General features: G+C 33.6%; 1 protein-coding gene across 1 annotated transcript in view; it reads right to left on the bottom strand.

Annotated features, from left to right (window-relative positions):
• Positions 1 to 2,949: 2,949 nt before the first annotated feature.
• The window catches only part of LOC127842304 (probable oxidoreductase PXDNL), a 25,516-nt gene continuing 2,576 nt past the window's right edge, over positions 2,950 to 25,889 (bottom strand). Inside the window, exons 3-8 of the mRNA XM_052371736.1 lie at positions 25,686 to 25,757; positions 25,255 to 25,326; positions 20,458 to 20,529; positions 13,460 to 13,531; positions 8,054 to 8,235; positions 2,950 to 3,086 (exon numbers count right to left, since the gene is read on the bottom strand). Coding sequence (XP_052227696.1) covers positions 2,950 to 3,086; positions 8,054 to 8,235; positions 13,460 to 13,531; positions 20,458 to 20,529; positions 25,255 to 25,326; positions 25,686 to 25,757 — 607 coding nt within the window. The remainder of the gene's footprint in view (positions 3,087 to 8,053; positions 8,236 to 13,459; positions 13,532 to 20,457; positions 20,530 to 25,254; positions 25,327 to 25,685; positions 25,758 to 25,889) is intronic.

The raw sequence follows: 25,889 nt of genomic DNA, 5'->3' as shown, positions 1-25,889 counted from the left end.
AGTCGATTATGTTTAGTAGTAATTACAGTAACAAAGTATTTGGTTTAAATGTTGGTTGGGTCGAAAGTCTCGCCATTTGATTGTTCCAGATTGAAGTTTTGAAATTGGAATTAACACAAACAAATTTTCTTTAATCTGTTGCTCACTCTCTCGTTGCATGCTAGGTAGTCGCATATATTTTAAACTAACATTGTATTTTAGGCTTTTTAGCGATCATCTAGCAAAAAGGTCGGCAGGCAACGAGGTAGTGAGCAAACGATTAAGGAAATGTTGCTAATTTTATATAGCTATCTTTGTCGTTCCCCAATATCTAGTTGTTTTAATAATTGTAAAATTGTGTTGTATCATCAACATTACGGCTCTTCTAGAGTAATATTATATAAATAACTGTGTTTTTATCAATGTGTTGCTACCTACATTATGTATCTGAGAGGGAACGCATTGCAGCATAGGGTCTGTCATCGGATAGCTGGGGGCATTGTGCATCTGGCGAATTCTTTCACAAAGGTTAAATGTAAATTACAGAATTATAAATAAAAATAAATACATTAACACATCAATACATACATTTTTTAATAATGTATTAAGAAATTAAACATACATATAAAATACATAATTTGAAATCACTGATAACGGAAAACAAATGTGCACAACAAAGTGAAGGAAGAAGCAGAACTTAAGATTCCATTGGGTGCCTCTAGGAACAAAAAGTAATGGTCGGAATGGTCCGACGTAAGACGATGGCGGAAACAGTGCGGCAATATAGAAGATTAATTGCCTTATCACGTAATGTGACTTCCCTCACATATGGTAGACTCGAAAAGAAAAGAAACAGGAACCTTACCCCGAGGTCACCTTATACTTTATTTAACACTATGCATAGTAACCTGGGCAAATGAGTCACCTATGAAGGAGAGACAAAAACTACCCCTTATGACGTTATCCCGCATTTGCTTGGTGGCGTTACAATTACACAATTACACACAAAGGAGTTAAAGAAGTTTATTGGGTCCGATAAATACGTGAAGATGATGGAGCAACTTGAGAACATCAAACCATACCATTTAAGATAAGCAAATGTAATCTGACACTTCAATTTCTAAGAAATTACACAATGCCAATGTTTAATACGTGTTTAATGAACGCTTGCTCGAATAATCATGTATGTTTTGTCGTACATCACATAATGGATTATAATTGAATTGCATCTGCTGTATTAAGTGCAATTGTATACAGTAAACCATTTATGTTTATTGCAATATATATATTATTTCCTATTTAACATATACTAACATGTACTATTGACAAGAAATGTTTAAGCATACTTCTTTGTTATGATGAGAATAACTGCTACATTAATGATAACCGCCACAATGACGCCGAGCACAATGCCGATGTACACAAATTTCAACGATTCCGTGGTCGATGACTGTGATATCGGCGCTTGAGATGTTGACGCATCTGCATTGTTATTGGAACATAAAGCTATACATGTTCACACAATCAAAATGGCGCCTTTAAACAGTTCATATTGCTGCACAAGTGAAACAATTTCTCTCAGGCTTGAATAGTGTCTGTCTATGGAACACGTGTTATGTTTCTCATTGTGCAAAAGCTTATACTAATTAAACTTGTAACAAGCTGACACACAAATGAATGTGGAAAGGAGTCACAACGCTGATTGGTTGTTGTTTTTTCGTCATTAACAATATGTTTGTCACATTATATGGTTTTATTTTAAGATCGATGTGATATTAAATATATGTTTATATTGATTTGAAAACTCTTGACGCGGCTGAAGTGTTTTGTGAGTAAAAACACATATTGATTTCGACACTATTGCCCTGCCGCTAAAAACGCACGTAACAACATGGCAGAACGATTAAAATGCAATCCTTGTATTGGGCTTCACCTTTTGAAATATGTTAACAAACGTCGTAAGGGGAAACCCGCTTTATGTACGATTGTATTGAACATACCCGAGGTCTGAGTAAATAAAAAAGCGAAATATAATTAAATCGGGTCAAATTTTAACCTTGTGAACTGATTTTTATCGTATGGTAAGGATCATGGCGATATGATCATGTTATACTATACTCTGCAAAGTTTATATAAACATTCAATTAATCAGATACTTATTTTACACCTTAGTTCACTAAAGTTGTAATATTTTTACATATGCCTTTAAGCCAAATTGAGATACAATGTTTGTTTACGCAGCAAGTTTTGAGGAGGTATCTTTACTTTGGCAGCCATCTTCCTCATTTATATAAATATAATTTTCATACCTTAACTCATTTATAATATGTATTACACTATCTAACTGACATCAAAATGCATATCATAATGCATTTCCATACTTTAAACCAAGTCTGCAAAGCTTTGTTAGATGTTGTCATATAAAACAAAAAATAGCTGAAATGAAATCAAACAGTCACGTGTGTTTATTTTCAAGCAATGTATAGCCATACCCTTATCACAGTTGTTGCCTTGCCAGCCCGGTGAACATGTGCATGAGAACGCGTTTTGAAGGTTAGTGCATGTTGCGCCGTTCTTACACGGGGCGGGTGCGCATTCGTTGATGTCTGAAATACATTCGTTTACATTCAATAATGTTTATCGGAAAAAACGATTATATTACATGAAACATATTGGACAAAGGGCGCTCATAATAAGTTAAGCAATAATGCTCTGAACGCAGTGTTCGTTTTGAACATGTGCAACAGAGTGATAACTTTGTGGTGACATCGACCTATTTAACAACACGCCAAGACAAGTATTTAACAAATGTATACAGTTGTGAAACGCGAATATAATTCGTTACGCGATTGACGTGCACGGCATAATGTAATAATCATAAACAAGCCACTCGTTTACAGGCTTGATATGAAAGAGATTTGTGAAAAATAGCAACCGGAAACATATTTAAAGGGAATTTAACACTGATAGTCACAGGTTCTTTATAGCCATACCCTGATCACAGCTGAGTCCATGCCAGCCCGGTGAGCATGTGCACGAGTACGTGTTCTGAAGATTAGTGCACGTGGCGCCGTTCTTACACGGCACAGTTGCGCATTCGTTGGTATCTGAACGATAAACACAACAATCATCAATGTCTCAATTAATCAGCGTGGTAACATTATTGGTTCAGAACAAACCGTATCGACCCATATGAAACGATGTGTATAAATTCGCCATGTAAGCGTTAAATTCAACAAGCAAAAACACATCGCTAAAACGTCCCACTTCCGGGTTTGTGTGTGAATAGTGGATGTATAGTTTAAAACATATCCTCAATCAAGAATCTGAATGATGCAAGTCTGGGGTGGAAATCCAGAAACATCTTAAGTCATTTCTTAAATAATTTCACTAAAGTTCAAAATTACAATGTTTTGTATTTCTTTACTAGATAAGGAATGTTACTTTGATGTTTTTCGTGATGCAAAACCATTGCAATAGGAAATGAAACACTGAAGAAAATTTCCAATTTAAGGATAAGAATAAAATTTAACTCAAGATGCTTCTGGAATACGACCCCTAGTATCATTGATCGCCCTAAGATTTCCGAGACGATTTCCAAGTTGACCGTCCGTTACATCATTTTGAAAATATATCAATATTGCGATATATGTCGTGATATAATAATGCCTTTATCCATTATCTAGCTTTTGTACCTAAACTATCATGTTCTTTTGATGATGAGTGATTGGGGAGTAAATTGATCAAATTAAAATTCAAGAATATACCAAAAATATCAGCCAATATGGTCGCTTATGCAAATTTATGCAGTTAAAATTCTATCACAATCCATTAGATCTAAATGCCATTCTTAAAAACTGGAATAATTGTCTTTCTGAATTTCATTATTTTGTAAGGTACATTAAATATAAGCCACACACAAACATTAAATCTTGTATTGCCTATACATGCAGAGATCAACGACAACGAAAATAAGAAGACACATTTTGTTACTCATGTTTTTCATAATAGATTTCAAATTGGGTGTAAACTTCGTGTACGTATAAACGTTAAATTTAAATGCTTTACATTTTAATTCGATTTTGAGTCGGTAAGCATGGGCTTAACAATGTATTATATAATTATTAAATATGTTGTGAAATTATTTTAGAATGGTCGACAATACCAATATTGTTTTGGCTGAAAATTTGAAATAAAAATGATATGGATGAGTTTTTATTCAGCTCAATCAGTAAATGGTAATCAGCAATCAGTCAATGGTTAGACAAACAAGTATTGAAATTATATAACTTTACTTGTGGATATTTGTGTTAATTGTAAAATTCAAGTGTGATCCTGTTGTACAGGAAACATGATGGATCCGACACTTGTTTAACACGTATTGCTACTTACTTTGTAACATGTGCACAAATTCATAATCATTGTGCCAAATGTTAATATGAGCATGGTTTCAGCAGTAATGTGTAAGCTACCAACTTGACAATTGGCAGCCTTTGTAAGCGCCATCTTCATACTTAAATATAACATTAGTCTGTATTCATTTAGTTAAGATTAACACGAGTAAAACTACCACAATGGCATTATAATACATGAACATAACATTGTGCAGTTTGATACGTAAAACAAAATAAAAATAAAAATGGCACATCTTGCACGCAATCTTGAAGTTATGAAGACCCTAATTGTTGCCAGACCGGCATCATTTGGATTCTTCATCAGAAACATGCCCGCTATCGAAAAAACACACATTTACTATTCACCGAAACGCCGGGTCTAGCGCAAATGAACCACTTTTGTACCGAACTATATTGTAAATGGACTATATAAATTTGTTCGGATCTTTTTATTAATGTAAATTATATTTAAATGCTTAATTTAATTAGTGTAATGCACAGTACTGTTAATGTTTCATACGCCAAACTGACGGATGATATTGTCAAACAATAGATGTGTGCGTAGATACAACTACAAGTTTATTGATACATGTAAACATGTTAATTAAATACGATTTATCATTCCAATCTATTTTTGTCATAAAAACAACGAATTTAAAAATATTCGTTATCAATATTGACAATAAATGTTTTCAATAATTTTAAAAGCCCGTGCATTAGGCATGTTCGAAAATATAAGCGGGATATAATCTATATAAATATTTGATATATTGTTTGACATACGATGGGGACAGCGGTATTTTTCAATTTAACATGTGTTTACTCGTATAAGTATGTGCGTGCATCAAGCAATGTTATTATTAAATGATAACTTCTGATCCACAATGAGTTAAAATGTATACTGGATGCAAGGAAATGTTGTTGTTTTTTAATTGACCGACAGTAAAAAACACTCATGAGTCTGCATGTAAATTACTTAATTGTTAGTTTATGCTTCCTAACAATAATGATAACACACACGATTAATTGTTCAACATTTAAATATATGGTTGATATACAATTTCTGCAGATCTATAGATCAATAGCATATATAACGTAATGATATTGTATGTCAAACTATGCATGTTTACAATTGTCACACATTCATACCAAAGAACAAGCGCAACAACAAGAATCTTCGCATTAGATTTGAGTTGGAGAAACTGAATGATCCACATGTATAGGCGGTATTTTAAGCACATATTGGTGGTATGTTTGCAGCCCTGAACATCGTAGACAATGTCATCGACACCATCACCAACATTATCAAAGACGTTTGGCTGTATTCAACAAATGATCTTTATGTTAAAAATGACAAGGAAGAAAAAGCCATGGGTGTCCGAAGAGATCATTGACCTCTGCGACAAGATGATAGCCATGAGTCTAGAATACCAGAAAGCACACATGGTAGGGTAGGTTAGAATATGAAAGAGGTCAAGAAGGAGTTGATTGATGTGACATGTATCAAAATTGACAAAGAGAGTGCCGCATTCCTGAGCAGATGAAGTGAATACCGCAGCGACCTCTTAAACTACCCCTTCAATCAGACCCAAGTCTTCCTCAGAGTGATCACAGTGCAGAAGCAGAGGACGAAAATCCGTCCATAATTAAGGCAGAGGTGCATGATGCAATGAGCAGCCTGAAGGCAGGAAAATCTCCTGGAGTGGACAACGTCCCTTCAAAACTGATTAAACATAGAGGAGGGACAACACGTTGAGCAATCATGGAACTTTGCCAGAAGAGAAGAAGTGGCCCAATAAATGGACCCAGTCTCTGGTCATTTCGTTACTTAAAAATGGCAATCTCAAGCTGTGTGAGCATAACCACATCATCAGCCTCATGAGCCATCCCAGATTCATCCCCAACCGATTGAAAAGTAACGTTGAATAACTGCTGGCAGAAGAGCAGACTGGATTCAGAGCTGGGTTGATCACAGTGAAACAGAGCTTCAACTGCATGTCATCATTGTGACACATGGAACACTATCATTAACTTAAACTACTGAAGCAAGCTTTCAACCACACGCGACATGATGACCTATGTCAGGTTCTGAAAGGGTTCAACATGGAAGAAGTGTTGTTGCAAGTTATCCAAGAACTCTATGGAAACGCCAGCTTCTCAGTTGTTCTCAATGGACAAATGGATTACATTTTAGGACATCAGTGGGCGTCCGTCAGGGTTTCCTCTCTCCTCCGTCCTGTTTAACCTTTTTCGTGAGAAGATAATGCAGGAGATTCCATCAAACCCTACAGCTTAATCTCCATCGGTGGCAGACCCACATCCAACTTGAGATTCGCTTATGCGTTTTATTATGGTTGGTGCATGTTATAAAAATATCTCACTATTAAGCTCTACGAAAGAGTATGAGCATACGGGTTGGAGATCAGGTCGGAAAGGTCAAAGGTGAAGAGCATGAATACAATCAACGCAAATATCACCATTAACGGCAATAAACATTAAGAAAAAACACAGTGCAATATTTAGGAGAAACCATCCCCAAGGAAGGTCGGAATAAGAATCACCATGGCAACTGCAGCGTGGGCCAGACTTAGCCGATTATAGACAAGCTTTCAGCTTGCCAGCAAGTATAGGTTTTTCAAGTCCCACGTTGCCTCCATCATACTGTACGGCTGCGAGACCTGGACAATTCTCGCGGAAACAGAACGCAGGATGCAGGTCTTTGGGAACAAGTATCTACGAAGACTGTTCGGCATCAATTACCTGGAGCACAATATCAAATAGTACGCCCGGAACATGACATCAGACATTGGTGGCCAACAAACCCCCCTCCAAGTGACCGTCAAACGACGCAAGCTGGCTTTGTTTTTGAACACGTCAACAGGCACGACTTCTATGCAAGACTATGCTCAGGTAACAATTTCGGGAGGTCGCCTTCAAGGCGGCCAGAAGAACAGCTAGGATGGTAAAATGGTAAATGTGAAAGAGTGGACGTCCTTTCCATGGATGAGCTACTCATGGCAGCCAAAAAAACTGACTAATGGAGGATATCCAACGGCGTTTCTCATCCCCCCTAACGACCAGACCGGTCAAGGGAATGATGTTTGAATGTAGTCCTTTAAGGAATATTTCCCCGCCTCCTGGGGGCCATGTTTTGCAACAGACGAAGACCATTTTCGAACTCTATAGTATTGACAAGGCTTTGTTTTATCCATATAAGGAAAACTACCCTTTCCTCTGGAGGCCATCTTTTATTAAGCGCTTGGACCGTTTACTCACTCAGCAGAGATATCATTAGAACATATATTCTGACCAAGTTTCATAAAGAATAAACCAAATTAAAAACAAGTCTAGAGTGTCTGCAAGGTTTTACTATAGCCACTTTAGGACAACTGCCTCGCTCCCTGGCGGTCATCTTTAAAACGGACCGCGACAATTTTAAAACTCAGCTGATGTTCCATTATGATGCGTGTTCTGACCAAGTTTCATAAAGATTGTGCAATAAATGTGGCCTCTAGAGTGTCACTTAGGTTAATATTGACGACGCAAGACGGACGAATGACGACGAACCACGCACGACAGTCACAAAGTGATCACAAAATCTCAACATAAAAACGTTGTGCTTAGGTGAGCTTATAAAAAAGGCACGTTGTTTTATTTACATGGAACAACAATGCACATACTGTTTGCCTGCGTAGGGCAGTTCAGATCCGATTGGATGACATTCACTATGTTACGTCCCTTCAGGTGTGCGGGCTCACTACACACGGCGCCGTGTACTGTTAGCTTGGACTTGCTGTCCTGTACTGTCTCGATGAGCCATCGCAGCTGGCAGTTGCATATGAGCGGATTGTTAGATAGATAACTGGAAAAACAATATATCTGTATTTACCTTTGTTTAATTGTGTAATTGCATTAGTTTTATTGCTAAATAAAGACCTTTTAAAAATAACAATTGAATTCCGAGATGTCGATTAGAAATGGAATTGTTAATTAAACAATTATTTGTGACTGTTTATAGCCTCGGTACTGGTACTCCGCATTACTTGACATAAAATCTATGATTGTACTCGTGAAATAATGGTTGGATTATTACCGGTAAAATAACCACTCATTGTCTCTCCTTTTTTACACAGCAATAACTTGGATATTTGAACCATTGTAAAAGTAGAAAGAAATACAGCCTTGTGATTAAACATTTAAATATAACAAGTTAACCCATTTCAAAGGTCTCCCGAGTGGATGAACAGAACATCAAGTAATCTCAAGCGAGTCCCAGCTACAAATAATGTATACCTGTCTGCTGGCTATGTAAAAAACACAGCAATGTAATAATGGTCTATACAGATGAGATATATTTATGAATAAAAAGGCATGTTATAAAACAACTATGCTAATGGGAGCAAACGTCATTTATTCATAAACCATTGGATTGGTTTGTGTGTTTGTCCGTTAAATTTACAACGTAAAACTTAAACACTTTCTATTCTAAACATGATAATATAGTAAAACTATAGGACATATTAATTCGAAGAATTCCTGTATTTCGCTTTTTTCTATTTTTTTGGAGCAAACTGAATTAAATTGCATATCAATTTACCGTTTTGTAAGGTAGAAATACGTTGTTTTATAACTTTATCCATTTTGAAGAAAAACTAGTAAAATATTTTAGGGGGAGCTTGTTATTTGTAATGCAAAAAAAGAGGTCTTCAAATGTCAATGTTATGATTTTCTTATATTCCATTATATTGTTGTTTGCATTTACTATATTTTCCCATTATATACAAAAACATTTTTTTTAAATATCATTTAATAAATTTTGCTCTAGCAAATGTGTTTTTTAATTTGTATCGCACATGTCTATGCTATGATTTATTCAAACAAGTTTTAAAGTAACTATAAAGTTCTATACTAGAACTATTTTTATTTGCATTAACAATCATTTATATTTGAAGATGCATAGTACTGATTGAAACCACATTCTTACCGGGTACATAAAATAGTGTTTTCATTGAGTTTTCAAGCCTGATGTCATTTTTAAAATAGTTTCTTAATATGTAGTACAAACGTTGTTTATTATACACAACATAAACAATAGGGGCTTTTTTATACTTTTTCCTTAAATAAATACTATCGTATTCATAAAGAAAATAGTTATATACCAAAGTGTGTTTCGTCCTGATTTTTGGGAAAGTATTTTGCAAGTATACATTTATGTATATGGGTAACACTGCACATCCGTTTTGAATATATAACTACAGTTCTCAAAATACGTATGAGGCTCTAACACTGCAACCCGGCAATTTTATTTTCTATTTCGTTCGTCGCTTATTTCCTATTTGTATGGTATTATGCATTAAAATATAAACGTTACAGAAAAGAAATACCGTTCAAATATGATTTCTTAAACATTCCAAGATTCCCTCCTTTAATCGTTTTTTGCGATTTATTCGGAACCATTAATAAAACATACACTCTAATAAATACGCATATTGGTCACGCAATACTTTTGTTGTTTCCATTTATTCAAACATCCATTATAAATGCATTTAAAAAGTAACTATGGTGTTACAATCGGAATAAAGGCGGCCGAGCACAAAAGTGTTGTTATCTTTCCGGTCTCTCGAACATTAAAATAACACACTTTAACAAGGAAACTAATGTATTTTTACGTTATTTTAATTTCTCTTGAAGTTTACAAAATGTGAAATACGTGCCACACACACAGCAGACTGACAAAAGGAAGGACAAATGGAAGCAAATTAAATGACACTAAGTTTGCTCATTGTAATAAACACCATGGCATAAACACATATGTGTTGATTCAGTGTAAGCAAACATGTGAAACATGTGTATGTTTAGTATTGTCCAATGTGTGCCTCCGTAGCTCAGTGGATAAGGCGCTTGTGCTAAAATCCAGAGGTCCCTGGTTCGATCACGGGTCTGGGCACATACATGCCAGTCATGTTTCAGCGGAATGCTGACTGACAAATAAAGGCTTAGCTCGGCATTAATGACGTGTTTGTTTGTTTGTTTTAAAAAAAAGTATTGTCCAATACAATATAATTACAATTCATTTTCAAGATACTGATGAATCTTTAAACAATTTAAACAACTGTTTTATAAGAACTTCTAAAACTTACATGGTACAATACTGTACCACGTAACTATGATAATCATGAAACGTGTGGAAAATGCCTCAGACATATTAATTCAATTTGACTATAACTATTCAATTATATTGATAAAAACTACAGTTCCTTTATCGCGGCTTAAATAAATAACGCATTGGTTAAGCAGTTCATAGTCAAACCGAATAAATAACTGGCGTTTTTAAATTATAGACATTGTTTAAAATGTAAAAACTGTACCAAAAAGCAATAAAAGTAGTGTTACCTGAATGTTCACATCCAAATATGTTTATGTTACATTTCCATTAAATCGAACCAATTCATACTTCTGTTCCTCACTGCTTATTTAGATCAACTATGCAACTTACATTTTCTCACTTAAGTTATGACGTCTTATGTATCCCACTCTTCCACATATCTATAACACTCATTTGGCATGAAGTTCTGATGTTAAAAATAAGTTAACGTTTGCACTGAACTTCATATATTAATAAACTGGAAATCAATGTATTTTTCGTGACTGAATAAGGAGCAATGACACAGTTTTTTTATTCAATATTGAAAGCATTGATTGTTCTTACATACTTATTTTATAAATTGAAAATTACCTCTTAAACTTAAACAAATATACATAGACGAAACTATAACCCCTTGTAAATCATTTTACATGTAAGTGTGCTAAAATGATTTTACATGTTCGTGTGCTAAAACTGTTCAAAAATAATTATGATCATTTGTTAATTAAGTTCTTTTATGCTGCCGAAAACAAATAAAGAACTTTTATCTATTTATCAGATTGGATATCTGTTTGCGTGCCTACCGCCGTCAATCCGTCCATCAGTCCTTCCGTCCGTCGTTCCGTCGTTCCGTCCTTCTGTCCGTCCGTCCATTTGGGGGTGTGTGTGTGAATGTGTGTCTGTTTGTGTGTCTGACTGTCTACCTGTAAGACTGTACACATGTTCGTCCGTCCTTCTATGTGTCTGTCTGTATGTCTACCTGTCTGTCTATCTGACTGTCTACTTGTCTGTTTGTCTTTCTCGATACCTGCCTCTCTGACTGTTGGTCTGTCTGTCTGTCTGTCCGCCTGTCTGTCTGTATGTCTGTATGTTGATAACATTCCGATTGCCTAAAGCATTGCTCTCTCAGTGTTATCCATTAGTTGCTAAATATAAATGATGAAGACCACAATACAATATTATCTTAACAGTAAGGTCCATCTGAATATTGCCGAACAGAAAAAAATGTATTTAGTCGCCCTATTAAACCAATACATAGTAAGATATACAAAGAGAAATCAGAAAATTTCGCATTTGAAATTGAACAAGTTTTCTCTCAGAACAAATTTTCGGAGTGTATTCGAATGTATAACATCCAAAACTACTGCATCAAACAGGGAAAACGCCTGATTATATACTTCAATCATTTAAGTATAACTTTCTTAAATAGTAGTATTTACTTTAGTTACACTTTATACTTTGTGAATTACACTTATAATTCACATTACCGCGTAACGAATATCTCAGATTGATCAATAATAAGTCGATGTAGGGATTAATAAGATATCCAAGATATTATCCGGAGATAACCGAAACTGCTGCAAAATATAGCGAGTTAACACACACAAGTTTCCCTGTGCGGTACTATAACATTTATTCAGAATGGCAGAAATGTTTAAGACAGAAAATAATTAAAAAACAGCCTGTATAAACGAAGTTCTTGCAAACTAGTATTAAAAGTTTCTGTGGGTCTGGTTGTGTGTATATCTGCCTAATGTCTGTCTGTCTGTCTGTTTGTCTGTATGTCTGTCTGTTTGTCTGTCGGTCTGTATGTCTGTCGGTATGTATGTCTGTCTGTGTGTCTGTCTGTCTGTCGGTCTGTAAATCCAGCCATCCAGCCATCTATTTAAATAATTATATCCATTTTCATTACAATTTAAACATGGTCAATAACATTTACTATTCAAATTACCGCGTGTAGTCGATAAAGGCATTTTTTAAATATTAAAGATACAAGCCGGTGATTATCGCAAGTGCTGCACAATGTAAACAAGACTTTCCATATTCAGTAAGAGGAGGCATTCTGAAATTGCAGAAATTATTGAGCAACAATTTCTTTTCCGAAAAAAACAAACAAATTCAAACGAAATGAGTGCTGACCTGCTTCTGATAAACACACATTCCGTAACAGCCCTTTTAAACAGATTTCTTGGCAATTAGTACGCAAAGTCTCGCAGTAATAGCTACGAAATATCGAATGCGTGTTGAAAGATCGCACTTTATAATTTTACTAAGTACCTTTCTGTTTCATCAAATTTTGATCATACGTTTATGAGATCCAGCGCGAAAACACAATCGTTGCAAAACGAAAAGTGTCTTACCAGACGATACACTTTAAGCCATCTGTATGGAAATATGTATTCTGAACCATTGGCATACATATCTGGATGGGCTTAAATGCAAGATTTTCAATGCAATATTGCCTCCAGTTATTAAAAGTGCTGTCTGAACAAAATAGACAATAAAAAATAGAGCTAAAAATTGTTCATCTATACTAAAGTTCAAGTCTGAGAACGTCAAGCAATTTTGCTATGTTCGGCACTCCATCAAATACGCCGTCGTATATGGATTCAAGATCATTGTTTGATGACAACTTGAAACAATTAACTAAATCGGAAGATATAATACTATGACTCACTTGATCACTTATTGTAAATAAGCTTAAGTTTTAGTCTCTTGTGCCTTTATATGAAAATGACCACGTGTAGCGACAGCGAGAATAGTTCGCAGTATTATTGGTTAACAATATTCTTACCAGCAAGAGCAGTAAACCGGGCAATCACAACATAACACCAGCCAATGTTCTTCCATCCAATAAAGCTGACCAGACACTTACACGTTTATACATAAAGAGCTGGACGGCAATTATTTCGGTACAAATCATGTGTTTATTGTAACTCACAGTTCTTTAAGATGAGTCAAGTCCCTGAACTCAGGCCGAGAAATATTGCGTATCCGGTTGTTTCTCAGGTAACTGAAATAACACCAAACAATGTCATTTGATTAAAAAGTCAAGTTATACCATAATTCAAAGGTTCCCGATGTGGATAAAAACAACACCAATGTTATCTAGTTTCCTGATAATACAAGCAACATATGAATTGCCGTGAAATTATAAAATGGACGAGTCAAGTGGTCTGCCAGCTGAGGTATCTCTAGAGTGCCCTTGCTAAATAAGAGGTATAGCTGTGTGCTGCTGGCTGTGTCAAAAGCACTGCCATTGGATAATAATCTATATAGATGCGATTAGTGTATACGTAAAGAAAAACATAATGTAAAACACAATATGTAAGTTTGACGATACTTTATTTGCCATTAGATTAAAGTGTGTGTTTTTCCGTTCATTTAACACCATCAAACTTAAACAGCCTTGACATCTGAATATGAACTCAACATGTCAATATATATACTTAACTTAGGGTTAAATTCTAGCTTTTAATGAGAAGACTTAAACGGTCTTTTAATGTCACATTTTATTGAAATCATACTGAAACGTTTTCTGAAATTAATTAAATTGACTTTCCATGGCTAGTTCTGTTATTAAAAAGGCCAATACAAGGTTAAAGTTTCTGTATAGATAACGTGATTTTCTCTCATTCCACACGAAGAAACTTCTGGTCATGGCTCTAATCCAATGTCATTTCGATTACGCATGTTGTTTTTGGTATCATGGTATTACCTAATTTTGGAAAGATAAACTTCAGGTCACACATAATAAATTAATAAGGTTTGTCCTTAATCAAGGTCATATGTCACATATAGGTAATTAACATTTTAAGATTGTGAATTGGTTACCTGTTCAAAAAAGAGTGGAGCAAGCTTCCCTTTGTCATGTTTTTAAAATCAAAAATGGTTTGGCTCCTGAATATATGAGTAAAAACTTTCCTTTGACACTCTTCATTCATACAAGACTAGGTCAAGTGAAAGTGGTTTCTATGTTTTACCCAAAGTCAAAGGTTTTGGTGCTAAATTGTTTGCATATAATGCTTGTGTTCTGTGGAACAAACTACCTTCCGCCTCAATGAATATTACAAGTATAGCTTATTTTAAGTTATCAGTTAAAACACATCTTCTTAATATGCAATCATTCTTTAAGATCTATATAGTAAGTTTTTAATAGATCCACATTTAAATAAATCTACCTTTTTATGCAAAAAATTGTCTTTTATAACACAAATCTCTGATATTAATGTCATGCCACTCTATGCCACTACCATCAATACCCAAGGACCACAATGGAAAAAAGAGATTAAGTTCTCTTTTTTGTGTAATCCTTGGTGTAATGTTATTGGCATGGTTTCATTTCTCATATATGTTTATTGTGTTACTTTTTTCATGTATGTAGATATGTTTTATCAGGTTGCATAATTATACTGAAATAAATCTATCAATATATCTATCTATCTGACTCAACTACTTTATATCTGTAATAGCAGTATAACGAGAATGATCGAAATGTTCAATTATTTTCTTATACCCCATGTTTTTTCTAAAGTTTTGGTGTTTAATAAACAATGTGTATAATCTTAAGCCACCCCACGTTGAAAAAGTAGCAACGCTTTTAAATAGTCATTATTTTGTATTGTTTAATATCATAAAACCAAATCATAAAAATTCTATTCATAATGAATGTTTTAAAATATCATGCATGACATCAGCCGTTCAATATTTTATAAACTTTGCTCTAACAAATGCTTTCTAAATTGAAGCTTCCACATGCCTTCAATATGTTGTGTTTAATTGAAGTTAAAACTTGTGTCTAGCTATAATCTGTTACAATTTTTGTTAGTATCATAAATTCAGATTTTCAGGATTATTTTCTTTTCTCAAACCATTAATTCCCGGTGGAATGAAAAACGAACGGAAAAGAAATATCAATACTTCTAGTCATTGTTATAAACAATATGGCATAAAAGCATTTTTTGTTCCTTGATTCTAAGCAACATTATTGCAGATCTGCATGTTAATTATTGCCTATTGCAAGTTAATGACCATCCATTTTCAAGTTACTGGTGAATCCTATTACATTTTTACTAACATTTTATGAGAACTTTAAACAAAACATACAAGGTACCTAACTGTGCCACATAAATATGATAATCATAAAATTATATCAAACATATTAACTATATATTTTAACTTCTTAATCATATATATTAAAACTCTATTCTCTGAATTTTGGCTGAACAATGATGACACATTTGTCAATTTATTAATTATTTATTTATTTATATGTATATACATACATATATATATTATATGCATGATATTGATGAACCGAATGTTGTTTCTTGTGTTTAGTACAAAGGAGTATTATATTATTTCACATGTAGACCTAAAATATTAACACACTAATATATTTCGTATTTGGTCGCAATTTATAAGCTCCATTAGAATTTCAAGTTATCACACATATCTTATTACATATATACTATCGATAGCTTTTAATATAAGAACCTTGCATTTAATAATACATTTATGTATTGTTTCAATGAAATGTATTATTACTTTTTTAATCACTATTTACTTGAAAAACACTCAATGCTTACTCTGTCCACTTGGGCTTTTGGTATTCTTCATGCATTTTGTAATAAACGTGTTATTAGTTATGTGTACTTAATTTTCAGTCTGAAAACGACTTACAGTCTGGTTATGTTCGGCATTTCTTCAAATACACCGGCCTCTATGGAATCTAGATGGCATCCCGATAAAGACCTTAAACAAAAACAACATCAGATAAAGCGATGCCTTTACTTATATGAAACACTTGACCAACTATATTAAAAAAGCTTTCCAATGTCGAAAATGCATTTGGCCATGCCTTTATATGGGAAAGACAAGCATGCGCCTTTATTCAAATACCACAAGTAGTAACAGCCGCATGATGCCAAAGTTTAATTGATAAAAAGCATTCTTACCAGAAAGCAATCATATAACAAAGGAACAACAATAGAGACAATTCTTCCGTTCATTTAAGCAGACTTTGGAGTTACATATGTATACATGGCCAGCCGGACGGTATGTATTTCAATACAAATCATACGTCTAGTTTAACTCACAGAGTGTTTAGTTGAGTCAAGCCGCTGAACGCTGCCCGAGAAATGAAGCCTAAGATGTTGTATCCCAGGAACCTGAAGTAAAACCAAACAGCGCCACGTGACTAATCATTCAAACAATACAGGACAATCATACCAAACAGGGCCATGTGACTAATTATTCAAACAATACAGGACACTCATTTCAAGGTTTCGGGTGTTGATTTGAAGAACACTTAAAAGTAACAAGTTCACTGATAATACATACAACACATAAAATATAGTGGTAAGTGGTAAGCCCTTAGAATTATCTCCAGCATGTTCCTGGTAAAAACATGACTACCTGCCTGCTGTTCTCTGTGTGAAAGAACTTCAATCGTATATTGATCTATTAAGATGGGATAAGTTTATTAAAAAAGGAATGAAATTTAGTAAAACACAATTTATAAATTTGACTTAACTTCATTTATTTAATTAACATTAGATTGGTTTGGGTGTTTGTTTTCTGTTTACTTTACACCAAAAACAAAATTGAACTGGGAATATTAGGGACAACAATGACAGCTATTGTATGCTTTTTTACATTTTTAGTTAGTTATAAATAGAATTTTATAACTATTTGTATTTGCAAAAAACATATTCAGATCTTTAGAACTATTGTACTTTCTGTGACCATACCTTATCGGACCTTAAATAAGTGTGTTTACAGACTTTGAGCCATTTATAATATTTACACTTTTTTCTTTATATGTAGTGCAAACGGTTTAATATGTATTGATGAATACGGTTAACGCTGTAGCAAATCAAAGTACACCACTGAATAAACTTTAACAATTTTAGCACTGTACTACGTCATTTTAAGGTTCTTTGCATATTCCCAATAACTATAGTACTCTACATCCAATATAAACAAAATAATTATTATGTAGAAGGTATTGGTGATAATAATACTAAACATGATAGAGTTAAAAACGATTTTTATGCTAATATATGTAATTGCGATGTTGAATATGACAATTATCACTTTGCTGATCACTATGTTCCCAAGCTGAGCGAGATAAGGATGCGGATAATGATTAGTGTGATAATGCCAAGAAAAACTAAAATAATGAAAGTCGATGATAAACGAAGGCCTTTGATAAAGTTACAGATAGATAACCTTGATCAGGCAAAAGGGCTACTTTTTACACTGATCATATTACTGTAACCATAGAAAACAACGATACATCCGAATATTTATTGAAAACAAAATGCGAACAAGTCTTCAATTTATGATGAGATAATTACTCAAGAAGTCAACTCCTTTCTGTTCAATCTGTAGCATCAAACTCAATCCACATGTTTTAAATTCATACAATTGAACCAATTAACTAGCATTCCGTTACTCCAATTAATCCCGAATCCAGACAATCAACATTTCTAATTTGTAAATGCGATCATAAAATATAAACTGGATGCAATTAAAAACGTCATCCATTATGGGTTCTCGTGCAATTGTTATATATGAACGGTTGATATAAAACTCAAATTATGAGCATACATATTCATATAAATATTTATTTTTATAAATATTTGAATGGGGAATATGTGAACTGGAATATATCATTTTGACTTAGTATTTGATACAGCGATCAAGCTACCTGTATAATCTTTCTTACAAATTTAGTCGTCGTCAATTAATATTAAAAGTCAGTATGCTAGTTATAATTTTGCTTTTTGCTCTTTAATCGTTGTCACCATGTGTAGTGCAACACAACTGGGGCCTACATCTCACACTTCAGATTTTGAGCATAATAGAATGAAACAAAGGCATAGTATTTGTAAGAAATGCATTCACCAGCAGTTATCATATTCAAAGCATTGATGCGCCGGTGAACCAACCTATTGACATGAAAAAATACGCTTACGTGAATGTTATTCTACTAAAGGCTGATATATTTTGTATTTTATCTAAAACTAAACTAATATTATAATAAGTAAGTTATAAGTATCGATGCAATTACCTAATATCGTATTTAAATAAAATATCAATGTTAGTGCTGAAGTCTTTATATTTCATAAATGCACAGTAAATAAACCTTTCTTAAAATTATATTGAATCTGTGGCAAGTAAAAATTATCACAAAACCCCATGAAATTTAAAGTTGATTTTTTTTTATTCATGACGTATTTGTTAAGTCGTGACATCACGCACTGTTAATATATAGTGCACTCGTATTGAAGGCATTTATCTTGTGGACTGTATCAAAGTCATGCATTTTAAATCGTACCTCAAACTGTGTTCACCATAAATCACGATCGTGTGTAGGATTGCGCCTTCAATCGCATCCCTTCGTTTATGAATACAATAAGTTTGACCATTGTACAATACAAGCTTAGATGTCAGTTATATCAGAACATGTTTGAACAGATATCGATAAGCAAGTTTGGAATTCGACCAATAAATAGTCAACTATTCACATGGAAACACAATTTCTAAACAAAACAAAATTTCTTGGAAAACGCAGATTGTATTACATGTGTTAGACTTTAAGTGTAGTTTTATTCACATTATATATATACAATGAAGTACGAATGTGCATCTTATCAGAAAAGATATATCAATCTATCTTTACAGAAATGGTAATTCTGAACCATTGTTAGACGTATTAAATGAGATTTAATAAATAAAGTGTTATTCAATATTGTTATCAGTAACTTTTCTTTAAGAAATGTGTTAATGTTCTGAAAGTTGTGTAACATGTATAAATAAAAATATGTAAATAACACATTTTGTACTTGAAACGACATGAAGCAATGCATGAACCAAATAGAAAATAATAAATCATAATTTCAGATTCGTAATATGTACTGTATTTAATCACTGAAATTTTCTTACAGTTCTTTTAGATCCGGCATTCCTTCAAATACACCGTCGTCAATGGATTCGAGTGCGTTAGATGATACATGCCTTTAACACAAAACAAAACATAAACTTACGCAACGAACGATAACTATACTGCCATTAAATACTTACAAAAATAGATTAAATAATATAACACTTTTTTAACATGCGTCTGCTTATGTATTTCTATGGAAAAGTCAAGCAAATGTCTATATTCAAAAACAAAAATAAGCAACGGACAAGAATATTTCACAGTATCATTGATTAACAGCATTCTTCACAGAATGCGCCAAAATATTGTACAATCATAAGGCAACGAAACAACAAGAAATAAAGTTAGTACATTTGTTCAAGCAGACCCAGGCTAAGACATAGAAGATCGTTTGTTATTTCACGAGTGATCATAGAAAATATATTTTTCACTAGTTGCGCAGCCACGAGTGAAATTTTTTTTTCTATGCCCACGAGTGAAATAATAAACGATCTTACACTGACAAGAAAACATTTTTTTGGTTTTTATATGCCTCTTATTCAAAAAAATAATAAACAGCTGTTTCCCTTTCGCTGAAAAGTTAACCTTTCCCCCGTGACTTGCCTTAATACATACCAATACACAAGATGATGTCATTATACCAGCGAAATTCTCCGGATAAACTATTTTTACAATGTAAATAAACGGTTAAAAAACATAAATTACAATGAAAATGTGCTGGATTCGATAGAATATATTTTTTAATTCACTCGTGATCATAATATATATATATACATTTATAAGTAAATATTGATATGATAATCTAAAAATAGACAAAGTAGTTCAAACATGTGTTATTTTCACCGGTGAAAAAAAAAACAATCTGTTTATTTTTACTTCTGTTATTTGACTGCAGAATTGTCATATTTTATCATTAGGTATAAAATAAATGTATATAGACAGCTGGACGGTATTTATTTCACGACACATGTTTGTCATTTGTAACTCACAGAATGCGTAGCTTTGCCAATCCAATGAACGTCTCCCGGGAAATGTTGCGTAATCGGTTGTCATGCAGGTTCCTGAAAAATATCAAACAGCACATGTGATGAACCATTCAAGTAACATATGTCAACATATTTCAAATATACCCGGTGAGGAATTAAAACAACACCGTTAATAGTTGTGATTCAGGCACCTTAAGTAACAAACAACGTAATGTGATTACAAATTCAAGTTATACAGCTCAACATGTTTCGTAGGTTTCCGTTGTGGATTAAAAGAACACCAAAAGCATACAAGTTTCATGATAATACAGGCAGCAGATGAAATAACGCAAACACATTGAATTGACAAGTCTAGTTGTAAGCCAGTAGTGTGTTCTCCAGAGTGCCCCTGCTAAATGAGACGTGTACCTGTCCACTATTTTAAAGGCACTACAATCTATCTACTTTAACACTTGTTTGTTATTTATGTTGCAAACTAAATTACATTTCATAATAACCTTCCCTTGTGCCAAGGCAAAAAATACATTACAATGATTCTAATAAAAAAAAATACTTTTTGCGGAAAATTCTAATTTGTAATGAGAGCATATTGAAAGGTCATCAAATGTCACATTTCATTGAAATTATCTTAAACTATTACGTTTTCTTGTCAACATTAAATGGACTTAATCATGTTTTAATTTATACAGTGATAGTATTATGCCTGTAATTGAAAATGTAATTTATTTTCTGACATTATGTGTATTTCGAAAGTATCTCGTTGTTTTATAATCAATTGATTGCCTAGAAGCCTTCCAGTTTTAAAATAACAATTAAGTTAATAACGGTAGTTTATAGAAAAACAAACCCCAATCTCCAAACAAACAACAGGGCTTTGCACAAGTGACCAAAATTTCAATACGGGTCATCTACTGTCAAAGGTCAAACTATATGTAAAGTATCAAGACAATCGATCGATTCGTTGACTAGTTATTAATCGGATACGATGTTAACACTTACTGTGACAGTGACCTAGACCTTTGGCCTTTAACTAATGACCTAATATCAATAGGGGTCAACTACTGACCAATGCTAATGCACATTGTAGGACAAGCCTAACGGTCAATTGGTTTACAAGTTATTGATCGGAAACAATTTTCACAATAATTTTGACATTGACCTTGACCTTTTATCAAGTGTTTTCAATTTCAATAGGGGTCATCTACTCTCCAAAGCCAATGCACATGTGAAGGATCAAACTAATCGGTTAATTCGATGACGAGGTATTAATCGGAAACGATTTTCAAACTAATTGTAACAGTGACCTCGACATTTTACCTAGTGACCCCAAATTCAATAGGGGTCATCATCTGTCCAAGGACAATGCTCTTGTGAATGCACTTGCCAATCGGTCAAATTGTTGACGAGTTATTGATCTGATATGAACTGCTCTACGTCAGACAGACCGACCGACCGACAGACAAACCGAACGACGTACAGCAAAACAAAGTACCCACTCTTCTTCAAAGGCGGGGTCATAATTATTTAAGAAATAATATAATGGGTTTTATCACACTCATTGATTGTGTTATGTTGAGGCATTTGGAATTAATTTTTAGAATCCTGAATATTTAATTAAACTATGTCTTTAGATTATCTATATGTATATAGAATTTAGTGAGCAATACATATATGTGTTTATATGTACGTGTAACAAGTGCAATAATTAAACTGTCCCTAAAATTCGGAATTGGTTATTCCGATGACGTTCCTTTATACCGTTGCTTTTGCTCTCAAAACAACTTTTGTAAAGAAAGTCTTTGACCTGTAAACTTTATTTGTCATTGAATAGTGATAGTGTCTATCGTATTTAAATTTCGAAAAAGGTCACATATATTATGCTATGAGTGTTTTAAAACAAGAATAAAAAGTAGATAATTTTACAACGTGAGCATGACGTATTTCAATAAGATCAACTGTTAACTTTAAATGACACGTGGCTGTATCATTAGGAGGTGCCTTGGTACTGGCAAACACGGGGCATCTTGCCAAATACATTTTCTACGAAACAAAAGGATAGTAACATTAAATATTATCATAACTATTGACAACGCGACGCATAAATTGATAGGTAAGAATAAGTAGACACAAATAAAAAAAGATAAAAAAACTTAACTTCAAAACGGGCATGTTTTAATTTAAACAAGCAAATTCGTAGAATTTATATCCCCCGCCAAATAAATTTTGTTTAGGGATGGGTGTAAAACTTAAGTTTGGTAGAATCCTCAATAAATCATGCATATTTAATCAAAATGCGTGATGTTTACCTTTGTGTGTGACTTTGACCATGACCCTAGCAACCTGGATCTTATATTTGACACTCAGCTAGACAATGGAGAGCAATTGTGGACAGTTGTTACAGAATCCCATGATGCATTAGTAAAGGAATATCTCAGAATGAATAATTTATCATTGTTTGACCTTTGACCTCAATTTATGACCTAAACATTAGCCCCTAGGATTATGGTCGTTGAATGTGAAGCACCCCCAGATGATTGAAAACAACTATGGCAAGTTCTATGGCTCTGGCTGAAGTTTTAATGGAGATTAAGCTCTAAGCTTATATTAAAAAGCATTTTTTCAAGATACAATGGGCCATATCTCCGTTATTTACATATATCGTAAGATGCCATTCGGCGTGTATCATTCTATTATCCATTTATATACTCATACTAAGTTTCAATGAAATCCGCCAAAGCACTTCTAAGATATCTCTCCGGACACAAAAGTGCTATATTATAAAGCATTTTTTTCAAGATACAAAGGGCAATAACTGCGTTATTTACAGATGGTGTACAATGCCATTTGACATGCATCATCCTCTTATGTATATATATACTCATACCAAGTTTCAATTAAATCCGCTAAAAGCACCCCCAGCTGATTGAGAACAACTATGGCAAGATTCATGGCTCTGGCTCATGTGTTAATGGAGATAAAGCTCTAAGCTTATGTTAAAAAGCATTTTTTCAAGATACGATAGGCCATAACTACATTATTTACAGATGAAGTAAGATGTCAATTGACAAGCATCATCCTCATAATCATTTATATACTCATATCAAGTTTCAATGAAATCCGCCATATCACTTCCAAGATATCACTCCGGACACAAAAGTGCTATGTGAAAAAAACATTATTCCAATATACAAAGGGCAATAAATGCGTTATTAACATATGGTGTGCAATGCCATTTGTTGAGCATCATCCTCTTATCTATATATATACTCATACCAAGTTTCAATTGAATCCGCTAAAAGCACCCCCAGCTGATTGAGAACAACTATGGCAAGATTCATGGCTCTGGCTCATGTGTTAATGGAGATAAAGCTCTAAGCTTATGTTAAAAAGCATTTTTTCAAGATACGATAGGCCATAACTACATTATTTCCAGATGGTGTAAGATGTCAATTGACAAGCATCATCCTCATAATCATTTATATACTCATATCAAGTTTCAATGAAATCCGCCAAAGCACTTCCAAGATATCACTCCGGACACAAAAGTGCTATGTGAAAAAACATTATTTCAATATACAAAGGGCAATAACTGCGTTATTAATCTATGGTGTGCAGTGCCATTTGGTGTGCATCATCCTCTTATCCATATATGTACCCATACCAAGTTTCAATGAAATCCGCCAAAGCATTTCCAGGATATGGTTCCGGACGGAAGAACTATATGACTATGGCGGAGGATAATAATGTTGAAGATGTATAAAACTGTACCCGATAACTTTGACAATGAATGTTGTTATAAAAATGAAACATTTATTTTAAAATATGTTTGTTTGTTTTTATTTATTAAGACTTAGTTTTTTTCGCCGCTAAATAAAGAACAAGGAACCTTATCCTTCATTATCATTCAACAGTATATCAATATGACATTGTCTAACTTGATCATACATTAACTACGAACCTATCACGAATCCTTTAACTACACAAAATTATTACTTAATTGTTTAAATAATTAATGCTAGAAATATAACCTTTTCACGGACCGAACCTCATGCATCCTATTATATATAATAATTCATACAATATATTGCTTGAGTGAAATAGGGGCTGTAGGCGTGACAATCACTAGGATAAATTGACATATTTTGCAATCCGATTGAAAGAAATCGTCGTCAGGTGGGTTGTATCGAGGTCATGCAGTTTAATTCGTATCTCAAACTTAGTTCACCATTAACCACGATCGTGTGTAGCATTGCGCCTTCAATTGCATCACTTCGTTACTTAATACAATGAGTCTTACCATTCTACAATACAATCATAAAAGTCAGTTATATCAGAAAATGTGTAAACAGAGATCGATAAACAAGTTTGTAATACAACCAAATAATAGTCAACTATTCACACGAAAACAAAACCAATTCCTTGAAAAACGAAGATAGTATTACATGTGTTAGACTTTAAGTGTAGTTTTATTCACAATATGTATACGATGAAGTACGAATGTTTATCTTACCAGAAAAGATATGTCGATCTATTTTTACAGCAATGGATATTCTTAACCATTGTAAGACGTATTAAATGAGCTTTAATAAATGAAGTGTTATTCAATATTGTCACCAGTAATTATTGTTTAAGAAATGTGTTAACTTTATGAAAGTTGTCTAGCATGTTTGAAGACAATTCTGTAAATTACGCATTTTGTACTTGAAACGACAGGAAGCGATGCATGAACCAAATAGAACAGTATAAACAATAATGTCACATTCGTAATATGTACTGTATTTAGCACTAAACATTTCTTACAGTTGTTCAAGATCCGACATTCCTTCAAATGCACCGTCGTCAATATATTCGAGTGTGTTGGAGGTTAAATACCTTTAACAAAAACAAAACGTAAACATACGCAACGAACGATAACTATAATTCCTTTAAATACTTTAACAATTATATTACACAATCTAATTCTTTTTGAACATGCGTAAGCTTATGTATTTATATAGAAAGGGCAAGCATTTAAAAACAAATTAAGCAACAGACAATGATACTTCCGAGTTTCATTGATAAACAGCTGTCTTCACAGACTTTGCCAAAAATATTGTACAATCATAAGGCAACAAAACAACAAGATATACAATTGTTAAATTATATCAAGCAGACCACAGACTAAGACATGTATATATGGACAGCTGGACGGCATTTATTTCACGACTCATCATTTGTCTATTGTAACTCACAGCCAGCGTAGTTTTGCCAAGCCCCTGAACGTCGCCCGGGAAATGTTGCGTAATCGGTTGGATGACAGATCCCTGAAACATATCAACCAGCAACATGTGTCAAATTATTCATATAACATATGCAAACATAATTGAAATTTACCAGGTGAGAAATTTAAAGAACACCGTTAGTTGTTGTTACTCAGGAATCTAAAGTAACAAACT

The sequence above is a fragment of the Dreissena polymorpha genome, chromosome 8 (genome assembly GCF_020536995.1).
Source record: "Dreissena polymorpha isolate Duluth1 chromosome 8, UMN_Dpol_1.0, whole genome shotgun sequence".
NCBI lineage: Eukaryota > Metazoa > Mollusca > Bivalvia > Myida > Dreissenidae > Dreissena > Dreissena polymorpha.
This window is presented reverse-complemented; position numbering and strand designations above follow the sequence as displayed.